At 40.6% G+C, this 23,288-nt stretch overlaps 1 protein-coding gene across 2 annotated transcripts in view; it reads right to left on the bottom strand.

Annotated features, from left to right (window-relative positions):
* VPS53 (VPS53 subunit of GARP complex) overlaps positions 1–23,288 on the bottom strand; it is a 159,870-nt gene that overhangs the window by 128,215 nt on the left and 8,367 nt on the right. For both annotated transcript variants that reach the window (XM_044672921.1, XM_044672922.1), the window contains exons 2-4: positions 16,789–16,869; positions 7,689–7,738; positions 5,135–5,201 (exon numbers count right to left, since the gene is read on the bottom strand). In XM_044672921.1, the coding sequence (XP_044528856.1) occupies positions 5,135–5,201; positions 7,689–7,738; positions 16,789–16,869 (198 nt within the window). The remainder of the gene's footprint in view (positions 1–5,134; positions 5,202–7,688; positions 7,739–16,788; positions 16,870–23,288) is intronic.

Here is a 23,288-nt window from a genome sequence, read left to right as displayed (position 1 = left end):
ATTGATGATGATGATGTCCATGATTACACAGCTTATACTCATGTATGAGAGAGCCAAAGTCCAAATGCCAGCCTCCCATTCCAGTGTTCTTTCCACTACAGCTCACTAATTAATGTAAGATTGCTCCAATGGAGCTACAACACTATTGTAGTCAGATACAAAGGACCAGGGATCTGGAGACTTGACACAACAGTCATTTTCCCCAAACTCTCTCACAGATCATTAATTTTTTATCATGATCATTATTTCTACATTTAAGAGTCAGGGGAAGTGAGTGGAGCACAGATTTATTAATGAGTTTCATGGTTAGCTTAGAGCAGGAAGTATGCTCCAAAGATCATGACTCTTGGGAAGCAGAGTGGTAGAAGGAGGGCACTGAATCTGAAGTCCAAAGTTCTGGGTGTGAATCTCAGCTCTGCCACTTACCACCTGTGTGACCTTGGACAAATCATTTTAGCTCCCTCTCTGCAGACTTCAGTTCCTCATTTAGAAAATGAGGAGATTGGATTAGGTGACCAACACTAACCTGATGTGTGATCTTGGGCCTCAGTTTCCCCTTCTATTAAATGAGTAAACAGCTCTCCCAGCTCTCTTTCTCATAGGGATGTTGTAAAAATCAAATGAAATACTGGATGAAAAGTTCTTTTTACCTGCCAAGTACTAAAGAAATATGGCATTTTGCTAATATTAGTACAACGTTCAGATGGATAGAGTGCCAGGTCTCAAGTACAGAAGACCCAAGTTTGAATCTGGCCTCAGATACTTCCTAGAGTTGTGTGACCCTGAACAAGTCACTTAATTCCATTTAGCCTCTGCCCTTCTGTCTTTTTTTTTTTTTTTAAACCCTTAAGTTCTGTGTATTGGCTCCTAGGTGGAAGAGCAGTAAGGGTAGGCAATGGGGATCAAGTGACTTGTCCAGGGTCACACAGCCAGGACGTGTCTGAGGCCAGATTTGTGCCCTTCTGTCTTAAGAGTTGTTGCTAAGATAGAAAGTAAGGATTTAAAAATATAGACATGTGCTTATTAGTATATTATTAGCAGTATAATGTTAGTGTATTCATTATTATGCTCAGTCTAAACCAGCAAAAGGTCAATATGTTCAACAGAATGTCAAGTTAGTCATGATAATTTCACAAATGTCAAGTAACCCTAAAAGACCTACCTTACTATGACATCATTTAACAAATAAATAAAAAACAGGACCTTCCATAGAGGAGTCACTCCAAAGCACTCCTTCAAAGGAGCAGTATACTGGGCACCTAGTGCCTTACTAAAGCACTGTCTGTATTCCAGGCATCGTGGGAGGCACCAAAAGGAGCAGCATGGATGAATTCTAGCTAAGATTCAAAACGGGGGAGGTTAGTCCTGGCACATGAAGCCAGTGGACAGTTATACAATATACTGCCATATTCAGAGAGTTTGGGGCTGTTTATAAAGGGTAGTAGCTAGTCAGCTGACAATCATTCATTAACTATTTATTTGCTCTAACAGGGGCAGCCAAGAAATAGAAGATGCTACCCCTACAGGTTTAGAAGGAAGCTTCTTTCACTTCTCTAAAGTTATTTTAAAAACTGGTCTGCTCTATATCAAAAGCCAGGTCCTTTCTCAAGGTTACTTTTAGAAAAATATATTTCCCTTTGTTTCCATTAAGTCCTTTCCTTTGATTTGGGGCACACCTCAAATACTTATGAAAAAAATCGCTCTTTGAGGAGTTCAGAAAGTGAACTCTCTTCTGTTCATGGGGAGAGGGAAACACAGGGCCTCTCACCCTATAAAAATTCCCATTTGGAGCAGTCCTAATTCCACCAAGTATGTGTTAGTAAAACAAAGCCTCCCTTCAACAGACAGCCGCTGCTGAAGAGTGAGGCTCTCGCCCCCACGAGCTGACAAGGCCTCCATCCAAAAGTTCTCTTAAAACAGGTTTTAACTTCAGCTTGCATCACACAAGTGACTGGAAAAAGACGAATGGAGATCATAGGAAAAGCAATTACTTCTTCTGGGCTTCCTCTGTCTGGATTCTAAGGAGACAAAAAGACAATTCCATCGCAGACTGAAATGCTATTAAACATTCTCAAAAATGTCTGTGACCTAGGAATATGGGGGGAGGATAGAGTAAAGGAGCAGGCACCAATATGCCTGCTCTGCCCACTGTAGAATTCTTGGACCAACTCTCCAAAAATTGCCAGCATTAAGTGTGACCCAGAGGTTAAATGTAAGTATCTACCCACTCTCTATCTACACAGCATGACATGATGTAAAACCCTGATGAATCACCAGCTTTCATTTTATGTATTTAGAACTGAAGTACTCAAGGTTTTCCCAAGCATGCTGAAGTTTCCATCAGCCTGGTGTATTGCGGGCTAAGTGAATACTATAAGCAGTAGTGTTCTCTTTCCAAACAGTAGTAAAGGGGGCAGCCTGGGAACACCCAGACCCCAATCCAGTGCTAAGCCACTTCGCCATCATTCACACATATCCAGATCCTGGTGTGTATTCTAAAGGGATTTCATTCTTTCATAACTGAATTCATGAAGCCAGCAAGGAGCCCACAGAGCTTAAAGCACTGTGTCCATTCGTTTCCCTCAAAGATCACGCTGGCATGGACCTCATCTGCCAAGTCCAATGGCAGCTCTTCAGGGAGGGCAATTACTGAAACTAAAAATATAGCAATTAGGACTAAGAACCAAGCAAACAGTTTAAGAAACTAAAATGGGACATGACTCTAAGAAGATGCCTATTAAAAACACTCACTGTAACTACCAAGAGAAGAGATTAAAAAATAAATGGAAGAAGATGGCTCTGTAAAGGAAGAGGCAGAATTGAAAGACAATCTCATTACAATCTGATTAAAATGGAAGAGACAAAAGTATCAGTAAAACTATAAATGAAAAAGAGACTCATTAGCAACTAAATCACTGGATTAATTATAGCAAGAGAGAGTTTTCTGAGACCAACTAGAAAAGTAAAAGGGAATATGAGAGACCAGGAAGTCCTTTCATTTAATTCAACAAACATTAACTGAGTACCTATCCCATGTCTGGGGATGTGCTAGGCCTGTGATGGTGAGCCTATGGCGCATGTGCCAAAGATAGCACGTGTGCCAAAGATGGCACGCACAACCCCCCTATTCCCCTCAACCCCTGGTTTGGCTTGCTGGGAGCCCATCCCTACCTCTGAATGCAGGAGGGGGGCAGTGTGGGGCTGCACTCTCTGTCAGCAGAGCACAGCCAGCCCAGGGCCAGGTAAAGGGCACTGGAGCCTCCCACAGACCTCAGCCCTGGCGCCGCCCTGGCCCCACTCCTGAACACGGGAGGAGTGGGTAGGGCACTGCACAGTCAGGGGGTGGAGCATGCAGTTGGGGGAGAGGCACAAGCATGCAGTCTGGGGGTGGGTGGGGCATGGCATGAGTTCCCTAAAGAGTTCCAAAAGGTTCGTCATCACTGTTAGGCACTTTAGGACCAAACAAACCAGTGTCTACCCTCAAGGAACTTACATTCTATTGGTTATATAAAAAGGAAGAAGGCAAAAGTTCCAAGGGCTTAAATGATCAATGGTTAATCATTATGGAATGAACATATCAAAATCTGTATTTTTAAAAAAAGAAAGCATCAACTAGAGAAAGTAAAAGAAAACACATGAGGGGCAGCTGGGTAGCTCAGTGGAGTGAGAGTCAGGCCTAGAGACAGGAGGTCCTAGGTTCAAACCCGGCCTCAGCCACTTCCCAGCTGTGTGACCCTGGGCAAGTCACTTGACCCCCAGTGCCCACCCTTACCAATCTTCCACCTATGAGACAATACACCGAAATACAAGGGTTTAAAAAAAAAAAAAAGAAAACACATGAGAAAATTGGAACTATGGGAAGAAAGAGAGCATTCTAAAGGGAAGAGAGAATTTGTTCATTCATTACTTTAACAAATGTTCATTAAATGCCTACATGTCAGACAGTGTGCAGGTTGCAGAAATAGCAAGGACAAAAGCAAAATAATCCTAGCTGGGGCAGCTGGGTAGCTCAGTGGAGTGAGAGCCAGGCCTAGAGACAGGAGGTCCTGGGTTCAAACCCGGCCTCAGACACTTCCCAGCTGTGTGACCCTGGGCAAGTCACTTGACCCCCATTGCCCACCCTTACCAATCTTCCACCTATGAGACAATACACCGAAGTACAAGGGTTTAAAAAAAAAATAATCCTAGCCTTCAAGGAACTTAATTGCTACTGAGGAAAGGGGTAGAGGAGAAAGGATGAGATTCCTGGGTATTCTGCCACAACCATGATCTCTAAAAGAAAATGTTTTGAGTTCAGATTTGTGATCTATTTCTTTTGTGAAGGGAATCTCCAATGAGGAAATTAGCTCTACTGAGGCATTCTGGTGACTATTTAGCAATTTATGCTTTTCTGAGAACTATCTGAAACCCTGAGAAGTGATCTGGCCGATGTGTACCAGGGACATGATGATCTTTGGGAGTCTTTGAGTCTCCAAGGCCAGCCATCTTCCCTGGATGTTAAGATTCAAAAGTATGAAAACAAAATGTGACTGCACAAGAAATTGTTCATAGACTATCACCTGGCCTTTCTGTCATCTGACCACCCTTTCCCCCTTTACTGTCCTTAGGAAGTTTGAGAATGCATTTAGTGTGAGTTATCTTCTCCAGGATGAGTTAGTATGTCAACTGGAAGCTGGATTGTATTTTGGAGATTGTAATATTTTGTAGTTTCTGAAATATCAGGAAAGGTCTCAGTCGCTTGTTGTGTGGTCTAAGGGTCTCATCCAGAAACAATACAGATACCAAATGAAGGCAGAAGAGGATATGGAATGCTGGCAAAGATGATACAGAGGAACTCAAGCTAAGCCCCACAGCCACAGACCATACATAACCTTTTTTCTTGGGCACCATCTTGCAATGGGTGCCATCTTGCAATGGGTACCAATAATGAAAGGATAACAAAGAGCCTCACCACAAGCCATCCCTCCTACTAGAGACCCAAATCATATTCATGGCTCATTATGAAAAGGATTCTGTAAGAAGATAGTCAAGTATATTGGCATTTAGTGGCTGAAACCTTTGGGGGCAGAGGAATAGCAGAAAAAAAGTAGAGGAAGACAAGACAGAGAGCTGGGGAGGGGAGCAGACTACTTACGTGCCTTCCATCCTGCCCCACATTAGTCTGACCTCTCACAACTGTTCGAATGTTGTCATCCAGTCTCCTGAGAGGAAAATAAAATGATACAATGCATCTAAACAATCTTTCTTGGGCAGACTGAAGTTTAAAGCCATCAATTCCTAATTTACTACATAGTATCTTTTCTGCAGATTTTGTTGTTTCCCAAAAAAAACAAAGAATTGTTTTTTAAAAAGAAATGAAAGCAAATGGCTGTGGGAAGTCTGGACCACAGCGGTAACAGTGACAGCCTGGAGGCCAGGAGACTATTGGAACAAGTAGCCTTCTTGTCTTGTTTGTTTAAAAATGCTACAGTTACTTCACAGTCAAACACAAATGAATAAGAACCAAAAGGCCTGGTTCCTAATCCTTTCCCCACAAAGACCAGGCTGCAGAAAGCTAAGAACAAGAAGAAAGACAATGACATTTATGGCAACAAGATATGACTTAAATAATTCAGAGAAAAACTGGTCTTGAACAGCTCTGCTATTTCAACAGTTTAAAGGAGACAGCAAAGAAGCAATTTTTTTCCTTCAAGCTCATACCTTCTTAGCATCAAATCTAAGCCAAAAGAATGGCAAGAGCTAGACAATTAGGTTAAGTGACTTGCCTAGGATCACACAGCTAGGAAATATCTGAGGCCAAATTTGAACATAGGTCCTCCAGCTTTCAGGCCTGGCATTCTATCCACTGAGCCATCCAGCTGCCCCAGAATCAACTCTTGATCATCTGAGCACCAAAAATTCAGTGTGTGGATCTTTCTTTAGAATTAATGCCTCTTAATTGTGTGTCGGCTGCAGGAAGTAGGGGGGGGGGGGGGAGAGGGAAAGAACATAAAATATGTAACTATGGGAAAATATTCAAAAGAAAAAATATAAAAAGAAATAAAATTATGTTGAATCTAGGAGGAAAAAAAATTAACGTCTCTTCCCTGCTTTTCAGCCATTCCAGAGCACCTCACCAAATAACTATAGTTCCTTTATGATCAAAGTTATGGGGCAGGGATGAGGGATGGCACAAAGGTTCAAGTATGAGGTGGGATCACCTCTGTGCCATCCCTCATCCCTGCCCATAAAACCCCTTTTTCCCCCTTATACCCCATCACTTTGATCATACAATTTTTTACTTCCCTTATTGTTCAGTAACTAGCCATAGAGCCATCTGAGGATCCTTTAAAGGAGGATGGTAGAAAGAATATTGGACTTGGAGTCAAGGGAAGCCTAGTCTAGTTCCATTTCTGACTCTTATTAATTATGTGACTTTGCACAAATCACAATCTGAGTCCCAATTTCTCCACCTATAAAATAGGAATATTACCTACAATATCTACCTCACAGAGTTCTTGCAAGCAACAAATAAGACAGTGTCCCTAAAATGTTTTGTATTTGTATTTGTATCTAAATAAATGTCAGCTCTTATTATTACTGTGAATCTACTCAAACCTATTAATGACATATATTCAACAGTCCAGAGGCAGAAGATGAGGAAAAAAACTAACCCCTAGCCTCAAAATGAATGTTACCTTCAATGAAATGTATGTAATCTGAGAACAGAAGAAGCAGGGCCAACCTCAAACATCCAGGCTACTTCCTGCTAGGGCCAGTTAGCTCTCTCTAACCCCCAGGCCCAGAAATCTGCTGCTAGGCATATACCTGAAGAAAGTCAGTAATCAAAAGAAAGTCCTATAGACAACAAAGTATTTCTAGCAGTCTTTTCTGGAGTGGCAAAGATCTAGAAGAAATTGTATGTCCATCAAATGGGGAATGGCTAAACAAAGTATGGTACCATCATAGGGGGACTGGTCTATGATTTCACTGATATAAGCTACTCCTGTGTGAAGAAATTCCCACTGCCAATGCAGTTGAGCTGTCAGGGGAACCAACTATGAGTATAGAAGCCCAGAAAGCTCAACTTAGTTAATGCACTGGTGAATTTTCCTCAACTTTTTATTACTCTTTGGTAGAAGGAATGGCATTCTGGGAGGGAGGAGGAGGAAGGATACACTGGGAAATGTAAGTGCTATAAAAACAAATGATGTCCAACAAAACTTGTTTTTTTAAATACAATTAAAAGGACGGGTAATATTAAGTTGGTTTCCCCTTTTGAAGCCCACATTCCCCAATGTCATCTGGTATATATGATAAGGCTATATAAGCAGAGCTCCATTTTACTAAGTCTAAGGAAAGTCCAACGTAGGCTGGTCTGCTCACAGTGGAAAGAGTCATATAATTTATTACAAAATCCAGCAGAATTGCTTTTGTTTTTCTTTTATTATCCCATGTTTGGGGCTAGCCTTGCTTCTGCTCCTTCCTCTTTGTATGACTAATTGAGAGCTGACCGCAGAGCTAACTTCTTTGGCACAAAGGTCCCATAGAAACTCAGCTGAGAGTGAGGCCCTAAAAAAAAAAATCAACATCAAACTTGAGATTAAAGCACCCCTTCTGGCTACCTACCTAGAAGATAACAGCTGACCCAGGACATGCTTTGGCCTGCTCACAGTTGAGGAAGACAAGGTAAATACTGGCTTACGTACCTTATTTTCAATCGAATTTTGTTCACAACTTCGTCTATGTTTGCCAGAGACTAAGGAGGAAAGAAAGAGAGAGACCAGCTATTATTTCTGTTCATAGAATTTCTCTTCCTTTGAAAATAACAGGCTGAATTTGTCAACCTTCTAAATGAAAACCTATAGCCTTGATTACTTTGTAAATGAAACCCACTGCCTTTCAGTCTCAGTAGTATAGATGAGGGGGGAAAAAATTGAGGAAATGCTGCCCTCTCATGGAGAAAGTTGAAAAGATTACAATTTCACACATTCCAAGACCAGATGACCAGTCAGTCAGTAGAGATGGCTAAAGGGACGGAAGGGCCTGAGAAATCAGACTGTGCAAACACTTGGTTTTACTAATGAGTTAGTTCACTGAGGCCCAGAGTAGCCATTAGCAACCCTGTTCAAAGCAAGAAACCACTAGACACATTGAAATACTGAAGGGAATAAAGTCCCATTTACTATGTGTTCTGATCAAGCCTTCAGAGACATTTCTTTTTTAAATTTGTTTTTTCTCCAATTACATGTAAAAGTAATTTTTAACATTCAGTTTTTTAAAATTTTCAATTCCAAACTGTCCTCCTCACTCCCTCTTACCTCTTCCCTTTCTCTGAATTGGCAAAACAATCTGATACAGATTTTACATGTGCAGTCATGAAAAACATTTTCCAGGGGACAGCTGGGTAGCTCAGTGGTCTGAGAGCCAGACCTAGAGACAGGAGGTCCTAGGTTCAAATCAGACACTTCCCAGCTGTGTGACCCTGACTTCACTTGACCCCCATTGCCTAGCCCTTACCACTCTTCTGCCTTGGAGTCAATCCAAGGCAGAAGGTAAGGGTTTAAAAAAAAACATTTTCCATATTAGTCATTTTGTGGAAGAAGAAAGTAAAATACAGTATGTTATGGCCTGCATTCAGACTCCATCAGTTCTTTCTCTGGAAGCAGATAACATTTTTCATCAGGAGTCTCTAAGGCCTAACCCCCCCTTCTTGGATAACAGAGAAGGGCTGGCAAAAGAAGTTGTTTAAAAATGAATACTTCTTGAAATTAGAGTGTGGAAAAAAATACAGAAAGGGGCAAAGGGAACATCAAAGCCTCCCCGAATGACTTTCTGAAATCCATGAGCAGCTTTGGTCAAGAAGTGACAATGAGGGGGCAGCTGGGTAGCTCAGTGGATAGAGACGGGAGGTCCTAGATTCAAATCTGGCCTCAGACACTTCCTAGCTGTGTGACCCTGGGCAAGTCACTTCATCCCCATTGCCTACTCTTCTGCCTTGCAGCCAATACACAGTATTGACTCCAAGACAGAAGATAAGGATTTAAAAAAAAAAAGAATTGACAATGAGATGAGACAAACTACTCTTACTGGAGTAGCTTCCCAATCTAAAGCCAAAATCAGATTACTGACATGAAGGTTCTCCAGAAAGATCTTGTAGAATTCCAAAATTGAAATGCTCAAAGAGGAGCTGAATACATTTGCAAGGATTCTCCATCCATTGTGAAGATAGAAAAGAGACTCTTCAGGTATGGGTTGGACTCATGACCTCTGAAATCCCTTCCGATTATGACATTCTGTGATTTCTGTCCCCTTTTAACATTCCCACTGCCACTAAGTCCTTGACTCAGGCCAACCTTAACTCTCTCCCCAGGTTTCTTCCTGGGGAATGGCCTACAAACCAGTGTCCCTGCCTGAATTTTCTTCACCTTCATATGCATCCTATACACTCCTACTTGATTAGTTCCTTGGGAAGATGGGTATGATCCTATCCCTCAACAACTGAAACTTCTCAGTGATTGGGATAGTTGGGTGGCTCAGGAGATAGAAAGCCAGGCCTACAGGCAGGAGGTTGTCAGTTCAAAAACTGGCCTCAGACACTTACTAGCTGTATGACCCTAGGCAAATTATTTAGCCCCAGTTGCCCAGCCCTTATCATTCTTTTGTCTTAGAACCAATACTTAGTATCCATTCTAAGACTGATGATAAAGGTTTTTAGAAAAATTAAAAATCCATAATAGTTCTCTACTGACTACAGGGTGGAATCCAAACTGCTTACAAGCCATGCTGATTTAAGACCTTCCATAATTATAGGATCACAAGATCAGAGATTTAGAGCTAGAAAGGGCCTCCAAGGTCAGTTAGGCCAACCTTACTGAAAACCTCAAGAAACTCCCAAGCAAGGACTGTACTGTTGTTCATAGCAAGTCTGCCTGTCAAGTGATCATGATCACAAATGAGGGAGAAATGTCAGATAACCTTGAGCCAGAAATGGTAGGTGCCACTCTGAACTTGCCTGGCCCCTGCTATCTGTAGAGTCTTAATCATTTTTCCTTCATACTCTATCTGCAGCATTTTATCAATGGTGAAACTAAAACATAGGAACATTAGGCAATTTTTCCAAGGTCACAATCTGGGGCACAGTCAAGATTAAAACCAATAACTCTCTAGATGATTCTCTATCCACTGGACCAACTTACTAAATGCATTGAAGTCTATCAACCAGTATTAGGGATGATAGAATTTAAGTGCTACCATTTCTCTTTTGAAAATCTCTAGAATTTTCTGTCATCTCCTTGGCATATCTATCATTGTTGTTCTATCATTTTCAGTTGTGTATGACTCTTTGTGACCTCGTTTGGGGTTTTATTGGCAAAGATACTGAAGCGGTTTGCCATTTCCTTCTCCAACCCATTTTATAGATAAGAAAACTGAGGCAAATAGGGTGAAACGACTTGCCAGGGTTAAACAGCTAGTGTTTGAAGTCAGATTTGAACTCATGAAGATGAGTCTTCCTGCTTCCAAGCCCAGTCCTCTACCCATATCGCCACCACCTAGCTGCCCCTATATCTTATCTTTAGAGTTAAAAAAAAAAAAAAAAAAAAAACTCTTGCTTATATTGGAAAGGCAGACTCCCTGACTCTGTCGCTTACTACCTGAGTGTCCCAGAATAAGCAACTTCATCTTTCTAGGCCTCATTGGCCTTCAGACTCTATCAGTTCTTTCCCTGAAGGCAAACAGCATTTTTCATCATGAGTCTCTGAGACTGTCTTGGATCGCTGTTTTGCTGAGAATAACTAGGTCATTCACAGTCGTTCATCAAAAATACTGCTGTTATTATGTACAATGCTCTTCTGGATCTGTCCCTTTCACTTTCCATCAGTTCATGTAGGTCAGTGATTCCCAAAGTGGGCACCACCACCCCCTGGTGGGTGCTGCAGCTGCAGGGGAGCGGTGATGGCCACAGGTGCATTTATCTTTCCTATTAATTGCTATTAAAATTTTTTTAAAATTAATTTCCAGGGGGCTAAGTAATATTTTTTCTGGAAAGGGGGAGGTAGGCCAAAAAAGTTTGGGAACCACTGATGTAGGTCTTTCCAAGTTTTTCTGAAATAATTCTGCTCATCATTTCTTATACCACAATAATATTTCATTACAATCATATAACATGTCTTATTCAGTCATTCTTCAATTGATGGACCATCCCTCAATTCCCAATTCTTTGTTAACACAAAAAAAGTTGCAATAAATATTTTTGTCCAAATAAGATTCTTTCCTCCCTCCCTTTTTAAATTTCTTAGGAAGACAGGCCTAGTAGTGGTATTATCGCTAGATCAAAGAGTACACACAATTTTATAGCCCTTTGGGCATAGTTCCAAATTGCTCTCCAGAATGATTGGACCAGTTCACAATTCTACTAACAGTGCATCAGAGCCCCAACTTTCCCACATCCTCTCTAACATTTGTCATCTTCCTTTTCTGTCATATTAGCCAATCTGATAGATATGAAGTGGCTTATTTTGAGTTATTTTAACTTGCAATTCTCCAATAAAAAGTGATTTAGAGCATTTTTTCATATGACTATTGATGGCTTTGATTTCTTCATCTGAAAACTACCTGTTCGAATCCTTTGACCATTTATTCAATGGAGAATGATTTGTAGTTTTATAAATTTGACTCAATGCTCTATATATTTGCTAACTTTAAATGTAAGATCCCATGATTCTGGGAAAAGAGAGAGGTGGATAAAGCTCAGAACCTAGAATCAGGTACACCAAAGTTGGAATCCCACCTCAGACGCTGGCTGGGTGATCTTGGGCAATCATTCAACCTTCTAGGACTCTGTTTCTTCATCCATAAAATGGAGAAAAAAGCACCTACCTCACAAGGTTGTTTGGAGGACTAAATGAAATTGTATGTAAAGCAAATTTCAAACCTTATATATGAGGTTAGTCCCTCTTATTCTAACTTAAAGGAGATAGAGAATGGTGACTATTTTAATGGTTAAAATAACCTTTTAAAGAATTAGCAGGTGACTCTTCTGCCTTGGAACCAATACACAGTATTGATTCCAAGACTGTAGGTAAGGGTTTAAAAAAAAAAAAAAGAATTAGCAGGTGAAAACAGCCTTCTCCTTTCTCTAATTCAAACCCCTTGCTTTAAACAGGGCTCTTTCTTTATTCAAGTCAAATGATTATTATCCCAGGTAGATAAAGTTCTGCAAGTGGCACCTCCCTTCCAAAATACACTATCACTCTTACAATGCTATTAACTCATACCTCAATCTACTCTCTTCCCAGTTCAAATCACTCTAGTTCATTGCCAACAAATACTTTTGTGCCCCGTTTTCCTGTTACAGTTCCTGTTTCCAAACTTTTAACTGCTAAGCTTGTAACAACAAATATTGACCCTAAAAATATTTGAGCAAGTTATGTTACTGTTTTCTGTTATCTCTTCATCAAGGTTTCTTGGGAATTTATGTTAATAGGTGACCTCTGAACACATCACATATGCCATTATAATTTTGGTCTCATATTAAGAGAAAACCTCCTTCCCTCTAAGCTTTTGTATTACAAAGAGTTTATCCATTATCAAACATGATTAGACTTCTAGCATTACTAACTAGATAGAAAACAGAGGTACTTTATGAAGTTCTACTCTAAGCAACTCCAGTAGGCACAAACCTGTGGAAAAAGTCTAGAACACCAGAAGGGCACTTGGAAGGCTCAGTCAGTAGTAGCATGTGCCTTCAGTTCTAACCTATTTTTTTGTTTCTAAGGACCCTCAAGCTAAGTGTGGAGATCTCAATTCCCAAACCTCTCTGACAGAATAAAACCAAAGCAACAACTAATACTGAGAATAATCTTCTCCAACGTCACCAATGATTCCTTCATCTCCAAATCTGATGGACTCTTTTCATCATTCTTGACCTTTCTGCATCTCTAGACATTGCTGTCCACTCTTTCCTGCTGGAACCTCTTTCCTTCAGTTTCTAGGACTGCTCTTCTCAGTCTCCTTTATGGGATTTTCCTCCATATCGTGACCTCTAAACATACATGTACAATAGGTCCTCTTCTCCTCTCTCTACATATTCTCTCATTTGCTCCCATGGGTGTATGAAGAGTGAATCAAACTCTCTTTACCTATCAATCAGCAACTTTTAAGTTAGTCAATCAAAAGCTCAAGTACCCCTACTTAGTACCTTACTAATCACTAAGTATAAGAGTTCACAAGTCATTTGTTAGAGTGACAACTCCAGAGCCCACTGCCCTGCCCCTGAGCAGTGCTAGGCAAATTAAAAGACTGCAATTGGTTCCCTTAAAGTGCGGAAGGGACAGGAAGTGACGTGGAAAAAGGACTATAAAAAGTCCTGAACTTCCTGTCCAAGGGTCTTCTCCTTTAAACAACTCCTTTGGAGTTTGTCTTTGGAGTCTCTCTGCATCAGTGAGCCAGACTGGAGGAGGAGACTTTTCCCCTGGATCCTGCATCAGCTTGCTAGGTGAGTAGCTGGCCTTCCCTTCCTGGCTTTCGAAGATATTGGTTCTGAAGATTCCTGCCTTGGCTTTGGAGGAGGCTGCATTGGTGGAACCCTGACTGAAGACACCACCAGGACTTTTGGCTGAGGATTACCAGGAAAACCCACATGAAGACAGAGTCTTGGGGAAGCCCTGCTGGGGTTGAGCCTGGCTTCTCAGGAGAAGGGCTTGTAGGCTTATTGGAATCTGTCTCTTTATTTACATTTTTCCACTTTCACTCTTTCCATCTCTTTGTAAATAAAGCTGCCAAAAGTCATTTTGACTTAAGTTGTAATATTTTTAAATTGGTGACCACAATACTTTAGAACTTTCATATTAGCACAAAACCTAAATTTAATTTCTTACAGGGGCAACTATCAAAAGACTCCCAAATTCACCTGGCCAGCCCACATCTTTTCTGAGCTCCAGTCTTGAATCAAAGACTACCTGTTGGTCAACTCCACCTAGATATCCCATAGGCATCTCAAACAACCTGCCCAAAATGGAATTCATTATCTTTCCCCCAAAACCTACCTCTTCTAACTTCTCTATGTGTTACAGAGAAACAAGTATTAGTCAACAAGACTTCATTGTTGGAAATTCTGCTTAGGCATTCGGTGCTGTGTGATGCTACTAAAGTCATGACATCTCTGGGCCCACAGGGTTGTTGGGATTATCTCTGCATTTTATAAACTTGGAAGAACATCATTATTGTTGCTATGACTGTTAAGGACACGACCACTCTTTGAGTCATTCAGATCACACCCTCAGAAAAAACTACCTCTCTCTTCCCATAATCATTTCAAATGGGCAGAGGGAGGAGATAGGCTGGTTGGAAGGGGGTGGGGGGGTGGGGTGGGAGGGAGGGGAATCATTAAGGCAATGAAAACAGGGATGGGCTGAAGTAAGAATTTTATAAAATCAGAAAACTAGAAGGTTCTCTCATATCTGACTCATCCTAGACAACAACAGAGGTATTCGTTTTTTAAATTTTCACAACCTATCTTTATATCTCAACTTCTAAATGTAATAAATAGTCCCTGGGCATAAGAAATTCTGCCTTGTCTCTCACCTATATCCTTAATGCCTCTGCTTTTGCCCCAACCCCAGTCCTCATCTCTCTTGACCAGTAATTAGCAGAACTCCCCACCTCCAACTCAGTGTGAACGACTCCAATGAGATATCAATGAGCAGAAATCTCAATGTAGGGAATATAATTTCTTTCTTTTTTCTTTTTAAATTTATTTATTTATTTGTTTGTTTTTTTTAAGCCCTTGTACTTCGGTGTATTGTCTCATAGGTGGAAGATTGGTAAGGGTGGGCAATGGGGGTCAAGTGACTTGCCCAGGGTCACACAGCTGGGAAGTGGCTGAGGCCGGGTTTGAACCTAGGACCTCCTGTCTCTAGACCTGACTCTCACTCCACTGAGCTACCCGGCTGCCCCTTTAAATTTATTTTAAAGTATTTCTCCATGGTTACATGATTCACGTTTTTTCTGTCCCCTTTTCCCTCCCCCCTCCCAGAGCCAACAAAAGCAGTCTCACTAGGTTGTACATGTATTATCACTCAATACCTATTTCCATATTATTCATTTTTGTAATGATCTTTTAAAACCAAAACCCCAAATCCCATACCTATATAAACAAGTGATAAATCATGTATTTTAGGGAATAAATTTTCAAAGAAGAAATCTATATAATAAAAATATTTCCATTTTTCACAATACAGTTACTTTGTTGACCCAATTACAAATTCTCTACAACAGTATTGCCCTGGGGGTACAAAAAAGGGCCTGAAGCAGCCTTGGGCCTCAGGAAGCTGCCAGGCAAACAAGATGTATAGAGGATAAACTGGATTTTACCAAATGATTGCATGAATCAGCAATCACAGAAAGAAGACATTAAGGGAGAACAAGACAGTTTCTGTTCTATCTCTATTCCCAACTCAAACACCCCTGTTGTATCTGCAAGAAAGCCCACCTCACTACCAAACCATCCCACAAAATAAAACAGACCACTAAAAAAGAACCAAAGTTTGGAAGTGGGGCATGGGTAGGGGGTTGGAGGCACTAATGTAGTTTACCTCTTTTCTCATTTCCACTCAAACATTACCTTTTCTCTTACAAATTCACTGCTGAGTCTGGCTGCCTCATTGAAATACAATTCACAATTGAGTCAAGATGTCAACCTGTGATGTCATTGGTCCTCTTCAAAAACAAAGGACAAACAATAAACATTTTCCCTGGTTCTTGTCCATGGAATTGTTCCCCTCCTGGATGAAACTGTCTCATGCTGTGCTATTTGCCCAGCAGACAGGAAGGTGATGAGGAAAGGGAAGCAGAGCAAAACTGGCTGGACTTTCCACAGCAGCTCCATTTACCTGTCATCAAGCCAAGATGGCAAGTTTCTATGGACAGCTTTGAGCCCTGGGAATAGAAAGAAAGCCAAGAAGCAGTCTTGGCCCTCAAGGAGTTCACAATCTGATGGGAGAGATGACAAGCAAACAAGAAGATTTATAAAGGATAATCTGGATTTTGCCAATTGATTGCATCAATCAGCCATTACAGAGATAAGGTATTAAGGAAAGGAATATTAGGAAGGCAAACAGTTAATTTTGATTCTGCTCCTCCTTGATCTCCAACTCAAACACCCTGTCACATCTGCAAGAAACCCCATCTTGCTACCAAACCATCCTACAAAATAAAACACACCACCAAAAAAGTACCAAAGTTTGAGGGACAGGTGGGTGGGGGTATAGAGGGTGGGCAAGTTAGATGACTCAGTGGATTGAGAGCCAGGCCTAAGAGAAAGGAGATCTGGGTTCAAATTTGGTCTCAGACACTTCCAAGCTGTGTGACCAAGTGTGAGCAAGTCATTTAAGTGTGAGCAAGTCATTTAACTCTCATTAACTAGCCCTTACTATTCTTCTGCTTTGGAATCAACACACACATTGATTCTAAGATGGAAAGTAAAGGTTTAAACAAAACAAAACAAAACAACACCAATGTTTGGAGGGAAGGGGAAGGGTACCAGTGTGTAGCAACTCTTTTCTCATTTCCACTCAAATACACTTTATCTCTTACAAATTCACTGCTGACTCTGGCTAATTCTTAAAGACCTGGCCTGTGATTTCTAGCAATCTGCTCATTAGAACAAAATTCAATAGCAACAAAAGTGATAATAATGGGTTGGACCTGTACTTAATTCTCAATCATGAATCACTCTTGCCTAGGCTAAGGGGTCATCACATTAGCTAAGGAGAAAGCAGATCACAAACCTCTGAATGAGTAACTTACCTGTTCTGTTGGGAAAAGGGCATTAATGTATTCCACAGCATTGAAATCTGCTCTATCCAGAGGATCCTGACTTGGAAACACCTAAATAAAGAGCAGGGTTAGGGGAGGGAAGGAAAAAGAGAGAGAGAGATTATTATTAATTAGTATTTGTGGCTTTAAAAATTAGATCACACAGGAGAAGCTGCTATAATGAAACAAAGTACTGCCAATCGAGAGCTTGGTGCCTATATGCAAAGGGTCTTAGAGGTATACTCTGGCAATACCATGATGAACTATGATCTCCTGCCACAGTATCAGGATCATCATACTCAAGGTTCCCTGGTGACATTACAGTTTCTATTCTTTCCATGTTTTGTTTTGGGAGTGTCAGCCCTAGTTCCAGTATGAGGATAGAGTAGGTTAGTCAAGTTGGACTGCAGGCCCCATCTATGTGATGAATCCTGCTGCCTTAGCATCTATGCCCTCTGCATTCTGCTCTCCCCATCAGTGGTTGTCTCTAGTTAAGCTTTATGGTTTTCCTTTCTGTCTTTGCCAATCTAGTGAAGTCTGTAGATCCCTTCTTGGTTTAATGTTTTTTAAAAGCATAAAAAAATTCACAGATTAAAAAATTTAGAGCATATAATTTTCAGGACATTGTACAACTGGCTCATTTAAATACAATTCACAAGCAAGTCAAGACATCATCCTGTGATCCCTTCCTCTTCAAAAACTAGAACTGCAGTATCCCCAATAATTAGCACAGTGCCTGGCACAGAGCAAGCACTTAATACTAAGTGTCACTCTCTTCCAGATCCCTGCCAATGGGTATTCCCCAAGGTCCTGTCTCACCTCCAATTTCTTCTCTCCACAATTCTCCCTTTGGTAAATTTTTTCAATCCTGATCTTTGATGACAAGCACTATTAGAATAACTCCCAAACCTCCCTGACTTTTGTGCCCAGCTCCACATCTGTATCCATCCTTCTCACATCTAACCTTCTTAGTCTATTGATCTGATTATATCATCTCTCTGCTTATACTCTACAATTATTCTCTGGGGGCTTCTGAGCAGAATTCCAATTTTTTAATCCTGGTAGTCAAGGGCCTCCACAACCCTATCTCTCTTTCATCCTCTCATACTAAACTCTACCAAATCTGAGCCCAGTGCAAATCCTGTCCTTTCCCACCTTTCTGTCTTCACTCACATTGTTCCCTAGTCCAGACTATATTCCTATCCCTACCTGATGAATCTTTTCCTATTCTTCAAAACCCAACTCAATATCACTACCTCCATGAAGCTTTCCCTAAACTCTCACTAATCAATGAGTTTCTTCTCCTAAGACTCCATCTAGTATTTTGTGTTTTCCTCTTCTACACTACTATTATAGTGTCAGTTATTTGCATATGAATCATCCCTCCATTCTAAACCTCGTAGCTTCCTCTACACATAGGACAGTGCTCTGCACCCAATGTTTACTGAATATTCATTTGAATGTTGAAAGGTCTACAAATTTTAGTGTCAATCTCATGGTCTAAGCCAGAGTTTGGAGATAATCATCAGAATAAGTAAATAGTCTTCTAACAGCAGAAAGAGAGAGGGGGAGAGGAAGAGGGAGGGGGGGAGAGAGAGAGAGAGAGAGAGAGAGAGAGAGAGAGAGAGAGAGAGAGGAAGAGGCAGAGAGTAGATGGATCTGCAGATGCAAAGACAGATAGATGGATGGCCTAAACAGGAACCTAGTTCGCTATATCTTATGGATTTGGGAGTAATAGTTCTTAAATGATTTTTGCACTTCTGAACTTGCCTAGAAATCAAGAGATGACATTTAGACAGTGCCCTTCTGTTAAAAAAGAAAAAAATCAAGCTGCCCTGGTGAAAAATACCACCACCCCATGTGACTAGAACATGTCACATGATGGATTAAGTAAACAGTCAAATATTTCCCCTGGGTTAATGACATTTACCACTTTGACTTAAAATCCAGAATCATAAGTCTAGTGAGTATACAGTTATTCCAAGGAACCTCTCTAAGCATTTTTGTTTTTGGCACCAAAAACCCCAATCTATCTTCTGAAAGATGAAATCATCTAACGGCTCTTAGGGATAAAATTGTGTTTTGTTTTTAAAGTAAGATTGGCACGAGGGATGTTAGGTTTTTGGTTTGGTTTTTTTTGTTTGTTTGTTTTTTGTTAAATGTATAACATTCTGTCCTATAATTACAAGCTATTAATTCCCCATGTCTTCTCACATATGTCTCTTCCCTAAAACAACACAAGTCATGATGCAGAATCATTCAAGTGTGCAACTGCAGGTATAACTTGAAAAATGCCATCCTTGCTGCATGGGATAAGAACACTCCAAAGGTCATCTTGATTTTGGGATGCTTGTTTATTTAAAGATACAATGAATGTATGTCTGGCATTTTGATTTGTTCCTAAGAAATTGTAAGATGCACTTTCCTAAAAACCCTCTAATTTACAAGACCATCTATCAGCTACTAAGGGAAGGGCTTTATTTTTTTCTTTCTAGCCTCCACAACCCTGGCTGGGAGGTCCAGCCCTTTCAAAAAGGCATAAACGGCATATTTATCAAATTTATGGCTAACGCAGAGCTGAAAGTTTAATAGCTAATGAAATGAATGACAGTCAGGATTCAAAAGTGAGCCAAGTCCTGTAAGATGAAATTTAACAGGGATATGTAAAGTGGTCGCTTAGGTTCCAAAATTAACTTTCAAAGAACAAGATGGGCCAGGCCTGGAGTTGAGAGGATTTGTGTTCAAATCTGGTCTCAGTCTAGTCCCTAACACTCTTCTGATTCAAAATTGACACTAATTGGGAGGCTCAAAGGATAGAAAGCCAGGCCTAAAGACAAGAGATCCTGGTTTCAATTCAGACATTTCCAAGCTGTGTGACCCTGGGCAAGTCAGTTAGCCCCAGTTGCCTAGCCCTTACCTTAGTATTGATTCTAAGACATACATTCTAATACACACACATATATGTATATACATATGTGTATATGTGTGTGTGTATATATATATATATATATATATATATATATATATATATATATATATATAAAGAACTGATACTAAGAAAGAAGGTAAGGATTTTTAAAAAATATTTTTTAGTACAAAATATTTTAAGCACAAGATGGATGAGTTATGCATGGCTAGAGAACAGTATGTATTTGAGAAGCTGTATGATACAGAAGGAAAACACTAACCCTGGAATCTGAGGAGCTAGGGTTTAATACTATGTTTTACATTTGCTATGTGGCCTTTAACAAGTCATTTAACATCTCAGTAAAAAGGTGGGGTAAGGGGGTGGGGGGGGAGGAGTTTAGGCCACATAGCATTCTGGCTCTAGATCTGAGTCTACATATTAGAATAAGCTGAGGATTTCAGAGGACTGAAAATTCCCTTGGATGTAGTATGATAGAGAAGCCCAGAAAGCAAATACCATCTGAAACAATGTTGATAGAGGCATCTAGGAACAAGGAGGAGATAGTCCCCTTGGCCTCAGGCTTAGCCAGGGCCATCAACCTGGAACATTTGCTCAGGGTCCTACATTTTAGAAAGGGCAATAAAATGTGAGAGAAAGTCCATAGAGGGTAACCAGAAATGATTAAGGGTCTTAAACTAGACCAAAATAGCATTAATTAGAGAAACCAAAAGACTTAGAACAGATATGAGTTTCTTTAAGGAAGGACTTTCAAGTGGGAGACTAATTGGAATGATTAAATTAAACTGTATGTTTCTAGAACACAAAAAACTAAAAGTAGAAGGCTATGAGCCAAGGTGGGGCCTTCTGAATCTCCTTCCAACCAATCAATACAAGCATCTCAAAAGGACAGAAATAAAAAACCGGATGAGTAAAAGGGCTCTCCCACTGGAAGCAGCCTTAAAGGTAAGCAGTGTTCAGGGATTCCCACACTATAAGGGGGTAAAACTGCACTAATCAAAGCACAAGCTGATCACCACTCCCTCACACCACCTACCACACCAGAATCAGAGCAAGGGCCAGTGCAATCTCTAAATTCTCACAGGCTGGTGAAAAGCACCACAGATTTACCCCTGAGGGCTGTGCAAGGTCTTGGTAGCGAGACTTGAGACATGAAGCTGAAGAGCTTGGGGCCAGGGCAGCAGAGTGCAGTGCTTGGGCAGAAATAAGGCTGGTCACAGCCAAGGCAGCAGGGGATGGAAAGATAACCTCAGGGTAAAAACTGCTTTAAAGGGCACTATACAAAGAACATCACAAATCTACCTACCCTACTCAAGCTTCTGACTGGGCATGGAAAATACTACTAAGGAAAAGCCCTGCAAGTCAGAAGCTAAGGAAGCCATGTCTACCAAATTGCAGGAACCCCAATCCGCTAGTGACAAAAGGAATAAGAAATAGCAAAAAAATTCTTGACCCTGGATAATTTCTCTGGAGAAAAAGAGCAAAATATAGCAGGAACAACAGAGACTGACAAACAAGCAAACACATCCAAACTTAAAAAAAAAAATGAAAATTGGTCACAAGCTCTCAAGGAACTCAAAAAGGAGTTCAAGAACCAAGTAAGAAAGATAGAAGAAAAATCCCCAAAAGAAAACTAAGAGCCATTCACAACTGATAAAAGATCAAAGGATATGAAGTTTTCTAGCAATCCAAACTATCAATAGCCATAAAAAATGATCCAACTCACTAATAATTAGAGAAATGTAAATTAAAGCAACTTCATCTCATATCTATCAGACTAGCAAAGTTGACAAAAAGGAAAATGGCAAATGCTGGAAGGACTGCAGGAAAACAGGCCCATTAGTGCATTGTTCATGGAGCTATGGACTAGTCTTAACCATTCTGGAAAGCAATTTAGAATTGTGCCCCAAAAGTTACTCAGATGTACATACTCTTTGCTCCAGTGATAACACTAGTAGAGCTATCCTCCAAAGAAAACAAAGAAAATGGTAAAGAACCCATATGTATGAAAGTAGTTATAGCAGCTCTTTTTGTGATAGCAAAACACCAGAAACTGAGGGGATGCCTATCCAATGGGGAATGGCTGGACAATCAATGGCATATAATGTAACTGTACTATACTATAGAACTATTGTACTGTGAAGATGGGATTGACTCTCCCCTTGCCTATTTTTGAATTCATCAACCAAAGCTTGAACACCCCTACTTGGCACTAGGTTAGAGAGTCCACCCTTTCAACTCAATCAGTCAGAAACTTGTGAATCCTGTGATAAGAGTTTACACCCTCATAGGACAAGAGGTGGAACCTACAAACACTTCCCCCTTGGGCAGTGCTAAGCAAATTTAAAGACTGCAATTAGACCCCATAAAGTGGAGGAAGGGACAGAAAGTGACCAAAAAAAAAAAAAAAAAAAAAGGACTACCAAGAGGTCTTCGTCCTGAATTTTCAGGTTGAAGACGCTGGGACTGGGACTGTGGCTCTTGCAATGCTTCTGGTAAGACTGCTCCTGGATCTTCTCCCTTTGGATCTTCTCCTGGTGAGTGAAAAGCTGACCTTCCTTTCCTAGTTGCTGGAGAGGCCTCCCCTTCTTGGAGGAGGCCACATGGGTTGAATCCTTGCTTAATTCACCACCAAGTCCTCCAGCTGAGGGGTTAACGAGCCCTACGTAGATTGAGCCAGGGACAGGAACAACATTTAGGGTGATAAACTAGACTTCTTATTCTACCCTCTCTTTCATTTCTCTCCTTTCATTCTCTCTACATTTTTTGTAAATAAAAGCTGCTAAAAGTCATTTTGACTTGGGCTGTATTGAATTTTAAAATCAGCGACCACAGTATTATCTTTAAATTCTCATATATTTTAGTCAAACCCTTAATTAAATTCCTTACAGTACTATAAGAAATGATGAAAAAAATTTTTTTAAAGAAATGGGTAAGGGGATGCTTTCAGAGAAGTCTTGGAAGACTTGTATGAACAAATGTAGCCTGAAATTAGCAGAATCAAGAGAACAATTTCTACATTAAAAAGAGTACTTAAAAAAAAAAGTGAAAGACTTAGGAACCCTGCACTGCAATGACCAAGCAGAACTCCAAAGGTCTTTTGATGAAACATGCTACTCATGGACTCAAAGTATAGAACAGTGATTCCCAAAGTGGGTACTACCACCCCCTGGTGGGTGCTGCAGCAATCCAGGGGAGCAGTGATGGCCACGCCTTTTTTGTATTACATTCTACTCTGAGTTCAATAAATAGTTTCATAATTTCCAGGGGGCGCTAAGTAATATTTTTTCTGGAAAGGGAGCGGTAGGCCAAAAAATTTTGGGAACCACTGGTAAAGAATGAAGCATAGTTTCTGGACTTAGTCAATGATATATTCCATCAGTAAATTAACTTATGCAGCACTGATGTTGCATTATAAATAGCTGTCTACTTCTTGTCCCCCCCATCCCCAATTAGATTGTGAGCTGCTTGAGGGAAAGGATTTCCTTTTGTCCCTTTTTGTATCCTCAGGGTTTAGCCCAGTGCCTATCATCATTTTTAGTAGCCTAGCAGGCCCAGCCACACC

The sequence above is a fragment of the Gracilinanus agilis genome, chromosome 4 (genome assembly GCF_016433145.1).
Source record: "Gracilinanus agilis isolate LMUSP501 chromosome 4, AgileGrace, whole genome shotgun sequence".
Taxonomy (NCBI): Eukaryota; Metazoa; Chordata; class Mammalia; order Didelphimorphia; family Didelphidae; genus Gracilinanus; species Gracilinanus agilis.
This window is presented reverse-complemented; position numbering and strand designations above follow the sequence as displayed.